We start from the raw sequence: 8,926 nt of genomic DNA, 5'->3' as shown, positions 1-8,926 counted from the left end.
ACCTTCTCTCTTATTCTCTAAGGCTTTGCGGTGAGAATGTGAGAGTTTAAAAACGGACACACTTATTTCCCTTCATTATTTTATATGACTAGATCCCTAAGTTTATAGTTGGGTGCATACCCCCTCCCCCAAGGAAAACAGCTACGTTTTTCAGCCTTCCCTGCAAATGACTGTGACCTTAAGACTAACATTCATGTGGAAGGAATGTTAATGTAGAAAACAGGGCTCAAGGGAACCCTCATGCTTGGAACACATACACAGTGCTTCCCCTTTTATTTTTACCTTCGATGTTATATAAGAAAGAAATTTCCATCTTGTTTAAGTAGCTGTTAATTTAGGATTCACAAAAAAAAAAATCCCACCTCAAGCATCACACGAAATCAACTCCAAACCTACAAGTACAGAGGAAAGAGGAGGTACCATTGTATCCTTCAAAGAATCAGAACAAGAAAACACATTTGCAATGATAACCAAAGATCTTTATTCCTGTCTTTAATTTCATACAATCACATTGGAAAAATAGTTGTGTCTACAAATGTACTTTCAGCAAAGGAAGCCAACAAGACAAAATATTATTGTGAGTGATTATGGATAAAGTATTTATCACTGGAAATCAAGTACTCCATTCAGCTTCTAATTCACACACCCATAAGACAAGCCAAAAGGGGAAAGCTCCAGATCTGAAGCCAGGCTTTTCTTAACTGAAGCAGATCTGAAGAAACCCGTAGGGACTGCAAATCTGGTTGGAGAGCCTAATTGATGAAAGATGGAGTCCCTATCACTGTGGAAATACAATTCTGAAAATCCTTTTTACAAGTATTTTTTTTAAATCCTTCTTTTTGTTATTCCCCTTAGATATTTTGCTTTATTTCACACATCATCCTATCTGCTTAACATTCAGACTTAGTCACACTGATTATCTGTTCTTCTCTTTTGAATAGATAACTACATGCTATAAATAAACACATCAATTTTCCTCTATTACTACCCTTGCAGAAAGCTCCAGATAAGTGGAATTAATCTAGAGTCCACTTATCATTAAATATATTTTCCTTAGAAATAATATATAGCATATGAAATTACAAGCCTTTTATGAGCTAAAGATGAACTTCAGAGTGCTCAAATAATATTTACAATGTAAACATCACAGTTATTACATAAAGGAAATCACAATATTCACAACACACTTTATTTGGTTTTGCTATGGAAGTTGTTTTCTTGAATTAGATATGTAGAACTCATAATGTAATCACTTGGTTGTTTTCCTTCAAGAATTCTGAAAAGAGAAAGAATTGGTGATTTAAATATAAACAGTTTGAAAATTTGTGTTAGTTTCATTCACTCATTTAGCAAATCCCAATGTCTCCTTACTCCTTGCCAACAGTCTCTGCTGAGACTGTGCCTGGCAGAGTCAAGAAAGAACTTTCCAGAACACTGACTGTCACAAAGGAACTGGAGGGTGAAGAGGATCTCTACTTAATCATTAATAATGAAGCACTGGTAATTTTCACAAATGGACTGCCCACAGGAGGACCCACGGCACCTATTCAAAGCCATCCTTCCATATTATCAATGGTCTCTTGTAAATGACCTTACACTTTTAAAGGAGTCTGCCTTTATATTTTTGTGTCTGACACATTTGTTATCTGACAGAGAAATATTCACCATAAAAAACAATATTATTTCTTTTGGTGTTGAGCATGAAACCCAAGGCTTTTGTACAGACCAGGCAAGTGCTCTACCACTAAGTGAGACTCTAAGCTTAGCTTTTATTCTTGAACCATGGAGTAAGTTCTTGGAAATGTCTATATATGTTAGCATTGTTATGGCTAGCATTCTGACCCTATGCTTCCTTCAGAGATAAAGGAATAATTAATGTAATCGATGGAACAAAGTACCCAGGCAAGTGATTTCTGAAGACTTGTTTGCTCCTGATAGCCCTCTAAAATCTTAGAGGACCGCATCAGAAACTAAGGTGTGGCTGGATTACCTTTAGGCCAAACACAGGGCAAGCTATTTTCCTATACTTAAGCAAGGCTGGAACTTTCAGGTTCTCCAAACCAAGTTCTACTGTGGCCAGCCACTCCCCTCTGTTTTATATCTTTTCTTGGTTCTTGGTGACTTCCATGTTAAGTGGTTGTAACAGATATAGCCCACAGAACTGTGACCATCTCTCCAGAGCCCGTTAGAGAAAAGCGTGCTGACGTTTGACACAGTGATAGGATATACTTTTGCCATTTGCCAGATATTGTGAGTAGGTTCAGATGAAACAACGAAATTATTAATGCTTAAATAGCTCACAAAATAATATATCATGGATCCATATTTATATAAAAGCAATTGTGAATAACAGCCCATATTGCTTCACCAAAGGGGAAAAAATAGTGCTTTTTTCCTATTCAAAAATATTCCAGGATGAATGCTGCTAGAGCTTTGTGCTTCTCCTCCTCACTTCACAGATCAAACTTTGACCTTCATTCCATGAAGGCTGCTATGTTTAAAGTACTATAATTCATCGCAGAATGCCTTGAATCACCATACTGTGATATTTCTCCACACTTAACTGAAGACCTAGCAGACATTCATGGGACTAAATCTTAAATAAATAAAAGCACATGACTTGAGTTGTCTCAAAACTAAGTCATTTTTCCCTCACGAGTATGAGTCAGGATCCTGTGTGTTTTAATTTCAATTCACACGTGTGATAAAGGTGAATAGACAAGAAGGTCCCTTGCAGAAGCCAAACTCCTTATGGTGACTAGTGCATTTGTCATGATAACAACAGTGCATGTATACCTGAAGGTGTTCACTGGGGTGGGATCTGCCTCAAGTAGAGGTGTTATATGGACTGGATAATATCTCCAGGTAGAAGAATGTTTAGCCCTAGGATGTCTTTGCCTATTGGCTCCTTCCTACATCTATTCTTCACGGCAGCTGTGAGAATCCAGGAACAATCCATAGGCACACTCACCTCTGATCTTCAGCTCCGCTCAGAGGAGTCTTTCCATCATTTTTCTAGCTCTTCGGGGAAGTCTGGAGAATCTCCCTCACTGCTACAGACCAGAAGGAAAATGCATGTGTTAAAATTCTCAGCTGAGGAAGTTTCCAAAGGAACAATTATAACACCATGACTAGGTAATTATCTATGTTCTGCAAGACACACTGGGGATGAACAGATCTCTGCAGCTAGTGATTGCCCATGAATTGTTCCAAGACCTTAGTGTCTAAAATCAGTCTTATGGAATTATCATTTAGTGGGCAAAGAGGATACTCTTGTCTGATTTCACCCAAACAGAGTTGTGCTTAACACTCACCATGTGCAAAAAGACAACTGGAGTGAGAAGCGAGAACACTCCACCCCTATCACTGTGTCCAATATTTACACACAATAGAGACACGCGCTTTTAGAACTGGAACACACAGACAAATCGTGGTTAAATGTGATAAAACAGGGTTGTTGGATACCAATATGATAGAGTTCTCCTGATTGCCAAACTTGCTAATTGTACTTGTTTAAAAATGTTTTAAAAGTGAACACTGATTCCTGCTCCCTGATTCAAAATAGCCATCATTTTCAACCCTGCTGACGTGTAAATTCAAATGCAGTAATCTTTAAAAGTAGGAGTGTCCAGGTTAGTTTTCCCAGAGATACTGCTTTATAATCGCTTTGGATTAACATTGGTGTGCCAGTATTTTAAACGTCTGGCAGGGAAGTCTGATATCAGTCTGAGTTGAGAATGACCTAACAGTTCATACAAAGCAGACAGTGTGAGGTAGAAAGGAGGGAGAGATCTCCAAACAGAGCTTGAAATTTGAAGGTCATTTACACATTTTCCCTTTATCAATTTTTTTTCCTCTTACCTCCTCTTTCCATTCAGAATGGAGTTCAAGTATTTCTTTACAGCCATTTGCTTTCTAAGGCGGGTATAGTTATCCGTGAAGACTGCATCTGAGTGTCGTTTGATTGGCATGGGGTCTTCTGCGATGTTACTGCTGAAAAGAAAAAAAGTGAGGAAAAAAAGTAAAGATGTCAATAGGAAGTAGGAGGTGGATCAGTGCTCTGTATGTTTTTTTTTCTGCTAAGTTTAGCTCAATTTGACTAGTTTATAAATGTTTCTACTTAAGAAAATATGGACGTGTGTGGCGCACGCCTAATCCAGCATCGAGCAGAGCCAGGCGGATCTCAGTGAGTTCGAGGCCAGCTGGCTACAAGTGATCCAGAAAGCGCAAAGCTACACAGAGAAACCTGTCTTGAAAAAAAAAAAAAAAAAAAATGTTTAGAGTCAATAAGTACCAAAGATTCTTATTTTGACGTGTGTGTGTGTGTGTGTGTGTGTGTGCTGTTTTGTTTAATAATATGCATTATTTTCTCTAAATAATTTGAACATTATCAAAGAGTTGTCAGCTTTGAGCAAGGAAAATAACATTGAAGAAAGAGAAATAGAATTGGAGATGGAGCACTTGTTAAAAAATAGCAAAGTCTTCTTTACCCGATTCGTTTTCCAATGAGGGACTCCAGGTATTTTTTGGCAGAAATCTGACCCAGGAGCCTACTGTAGTCGCTGGTGAAAACTCCATCAGCATGCCTGGCATTTCTAAAGCAAGGAAGCAAACATCATGATCGCTTGAGTCTCCTGCAGAAACATCCTAGCTTTTGGAATAGCAAAGAAATCTGCAAGCTACTTACAGAACTGCTCACTAAAACTTAAGACAAAATTTTTGCTTTAAACTTTATTTATTGTTTCTATATGTCTATATAGTTTTCTTTGATGCTACCTTAAATAAAAATACACGCAATGGAAAAATACATTAATTTGGTCAAACTCACCAGTATTCTGTATTTTAATTATTCTTTTCCACCACAAATAATAGGGAACAAATCTCTTGCAATAGAGAAGACCTTAGTATGTCCACCAGTGAATTTTGTAAGCACACGAAGAACCTTGCTTATACTTTGTCTTCAGGGTGACATCTTTTGGTCTGCTCTGAAGCATTGCTCTACATAAGCAGTTGCATAAGTGAACAGCACCTTTGGATAACTTGACCCTTTGTATCTGTTCCCTTATGGAATCCAAATTGCTGCAGTTTGATCTAGCATTTGCCTAATCTGAGCTATTGAAATGATGCTCAAAGGCTGTAAGTGAGTTTATGTCAATCAGGCTGAGCAGAGTCATGGAAAGCTATCCCTTGGTAAGATAAAACTAGAACATTTAATCTTTTCAAACGTGTTTCCTAAATAAGATAAACAAGAGTGAACTTACCTGGATACATCATAATAAGGTGTGTCATTTTCTGCTAAGGCGTTCTGCAAGATGTCAGAGTCTGCTTTTAACGAGACTTGATCAGGGTCACTTGCTCCTTCAAGTTGCACCCTGTCATCCAACCTATTAAGGTAAAACACACTAGAAATGAAATACTGTCCTTTCCTAGAAGGTGATATTTATGGTCCTAGAACTATTTGGAACAGGAGAACAAAGTATTGGGGCATATCATCTATTGGCCAAATAAGAATGGGATAATTTGACTCCATAGTCTCCATGTTTAATGAAGATATAAGTTGTAGTTTTGTGTGAGCTCACAAAAATGATGTCATTCAAGTTCGATAAGCTTGCTAAACCAGACATAATTTCTACTTAATTCAATTCTAGCCAAGTTGTAAGCAAAGTGCACTGCATCTCTGTACCTACGTCCATTTGTGAAGTGGCGTTATCAGGTAGAAAGAGTTATATGGAATATAAACATGCAAAAAAGCGAGTATTCAATATGAAAACTGACACTTATTTATATAAGGGACGATATTTAGTACCAAATTCAGCACAGGAGTAGTGTGCTGCTTTTCTCTCTCTAGTTCCCTGATGTGTACCACAAAGCTTTATGTCAACATAATGTATTTCTCCTTATTGATCAAGAGATCTCCACATTTGTGAGTGGTTATTACACTACAGTAAATTTAATGAGTCCCTCTACTTCTTCATATTACATGTGCTGGCACATTCTGATTAGAAATGTGTTATGCTATACTACAAAATAGGAATTATCTTTATGAAATATAGTATATAACCTATTTGTGGATGCATGTGTATTTTTAATACCAGTACTACTTTAAAAGTGTGTGTGTGTGTGTGTGTGTGTGTGTGTGTGTGTGTGTGTGTGTTCAATGTTAGGGTAAACCTCCAAACAGTTTCAGCTCTCGGGCACTTTTGTATCTCTGGGTGGTGATGTAGCAGACAGTAAAAAGTACTAATTCGTAGCCTGGGATTAGGCAGTCAGTGTGAGTTTCAGCATTCCTGTGACTGTTCATCTGCTGAGATATGGGCATTGGTACTCTAGTTGTCAAAGCATGATGGGGGCTGCATGGTGTTTTAAGCAATTTTACAGAGAACATTAGCTGAGAGACTATTCACTATCCTGAACATCAGAAAGGACAAGTAACCAAAATGATGATCATTGTGATTCTGTAGATCAGAAAGGTCAAGCATGACTTGACTGCTAACATAAATCTATTTTACCTTAGGTTAAATTGAGTTATAGGATGCTTTATGAATGTGAAGCATGGACTTCAACGTATCAAACAGTAAAACTAAGAATTTTTGGTTCAAATAGAGAATACTATGAGGATTGTAGCTTAGTACATATATTTCCTCATGATCTGTAATATTGGCAAGGTTTTTTCCTAGACCTATTTCTGCCCAACAAAATTTCACGTGTGTATATCTCATTAATGAATGATTAATCTTATAATCATTTTAATAAAAATAAAAATATTTAAATAAACAGCTATTTTTCTACCAGAAACAAAACTGACCTGAGATGAAAAAACAGGACTTTATTTGTTTTCTAACACTATTTTGGAAATGGGATCCATCTGGTGAGCAAAACTGATGTATTTTATGTACTGAAGATAGATTGTGGAGGCCAGAACAAGTTTTTTTTTTTTTTTTTAGTTTGGTTGGAAATGAATTTGCTTAGCACTATAATCAAAGTATTGAGATAAATAATATGCAGTTTAAAAATGCAGCACTCTCCAAAATGACATATAGGAAATCTCATTTAGATACAGAAGGAGTGCCTGCCTGTCTGAATTGAGAGTGCACTTTCCCAGAATGAAACTTACCTCACAGCAGAAGGTGGTCCGAAGAGGGGCCAGGCCAGTGACTGAGAGAACAGCACACTGAAGAGCATTAGGAATGCCAAGAACTGGGGCTTGCTTCTGGCTTCCATCTCAGTGACTCTGGAAAGAGAAAGAACTGGCTTTCTGAGCCACGCTTGGCAACATTCTGAGGGTCTAGCAATACTTCTAAGGGCTCTTACCGAATTGAGAAAACTGAGTCACTTCATCTTCAGAAAAGTACCAAACTTATTGCCATAAGTTTACTTTTAAAAATATAGATTTCCCTTGGGTTAAGACATTTGAATACAAACTAAGTTGCCTTTTGTCTTTCCCTCAGCAGACACTCAGTAAACTTTAGTGCCTATTCAAAACTATGCTCTGCTGTGCTGGAGATAACTCACTCCAGGCTTAGTGTTGTGATAACACAGTGTAATAACCAAGCTTGGTATCTTTTCTGGTGAAGGAAATAACTTCAAGGAATTTGTTAGATTTTTTTTCCCTTTAAAATCTAGTGTCTGATTGCTATAAAACTGGAGTGTTACCCTCTTAATGATTTCTAGTAAATTGTATTTGCAAGTTTGCATGTTCATATGTACATATATGGATATAAAGTATAGATCTGCAATCATTAAGGCAAAAATCTTGTATACATATTATAGTTAAATTCTTATTTTCCCTGCATTTATTTTATATATCACTGAGAACTTATTTCTTTAAGCCAAGACTTAAGCAAATGAATCAAGGATGAAAAATAATGCCCTCAGAGTCACTTGGCATTAGTACAAGTCCCCCCCATATATATATGTGTATGTGTGTGTGTGTATCTATAGAGCCTATGAATCTTGCTTTCGATCCATTCATATATTGTATCTCTAAACACTTTCTAGCTAACATACAGGTGTTCACGAATTCTGTATCTTGATAACTATAAAAGTCACAGCATTTGAAATTTAAATGATGAAGAATGTTGAGTCCCCTCCAGGTCTAATGAACATGAGACCAGAAAGAAAGGCACTTTAAACATAAATTGGAAACTTCAAAAACAAAGGCACCAACTGAACCCTTTGGTCAGAACTCCACACACCAGCAAACTCATCTTACTTCACATTAAAAGAGGCAATAGATAGCAAAGGGTTAAGTGGGGCTAAGAATCTGCTGAACAGATGGGTTTCTAAGAGAGAAATTGAGGCATTTCTGTCTTTATCGAGTGGCTCATCATTATTATTTTATATTCCTATTGCAAAAGATGAACACTGTAAAATTCTTTTTAAGAGAGAAAATTTCAAAACAAACAAAACCCTCCTATACAAAGTCTCAAAGGCAGAGAGGAAAAGAAGAAGGGAAAGATTTTACTTACCCTTGGCTATTTCCTTCAGGCAGGGCTGTCTTTGGGGAGAGTGGGAGCTGTCTAGGGTTCTGAAGTCCTGGACGGGAGAAGGCTCCACCAGTCTGCCCCTGGTCCTGGGGAATGGATGGCTGTTGCCAGCTAGTGCTCTGCACTCCAACCTGACCAGCATTTCAAAGTCCCTCATTTTATAGGGCTTGTGCTTAGGGCTGAGCAATCAGAAGGCTGCCCGAAAGACGTCACAGTGGTGATCCCATGGGATGAACAGGTCTTGAAGTTCTTATTAAATTGTCATCATGCCTGATTTATATACATTTATAGCAAACCAGTTCAAGAGAGAGGAAATGCACTTTTAAAAAAAAAAAACAAAACTAAACTAAACAAAAAGTGCCAAGCCGGATGTGCAATGCTTTAAGCTTTACTTAGTTGTGATAAATTAAAGGATGATTATAATGTCATAGCCTAGGGCC

The 8,926-nt window shown here is 37.4% G+C and overlaps 1 protein-coding gene across 2 annotated transcripts; it reads right to left on the bottom strand.

Moving 5' to 3' along the window:
- Positions 1-465: 465 nt before the first annotated feature.
- LOC114707483 (vasoactive intestinal peptide) lies at positions 466-8,638 on the bottom strand. Of its 2 annotated transcripts, none has more exons than XM_028890222.2 (7): positions 8,469-8,638; positions 7,115-7,231; positions 5,262-5,384; positions 4,491-4,595; positions 3,862-3,990; positions 2,972-3,053; positions 466-1,276 (listed from the first exon to the last, which is right to left on the bottom strand). In XM_028890222.2, the coding sequence occupies exons 2-6, from the start codon at positions 7,219-7,221 to the stop codon at positions 3,008-3,010; spliced, it is 510 nt and encodes a 169-aa protein (XP_028746055.1). In that variant the 5' UTR covers positions 7,222-7,231; positions 8,469-8,638; the 3' UTR covers positions 466-1,276; positions 2,972-3,007. The 2 variants fall into 2 exon arrangements, with proteins under 2 accessions (XP_028746055.1, XP_028746054.1); XM_028890221.2 differs by having other exon boundaries at positions 3,862-3,993; positions 8,469-8,637.
- Positions 8,639-8,926: the final 288 nt, after the last annotated feature.

The sequence above is a fragment of the Peromyscus leucopus genome, chromosome 8a, assembly GCF_004664715.2.
Source record: "Peromyscus leucopus breed LL Stock chromosome 8a, UCI_PerLeu_2.1, whole genome shotgun sequence".
Lineage (NCBI taxonomy): Eukaryota > Metazoa > Chordata > Mammalia > Rodentia > Cricetidae > Peromyscus > Peromyscus leucopus.
The sequence above is the reverse complement of the archived record's forward strand: the minus strand, read 5'-3'. Positions and strand labels throughout refer to the sequence as shown.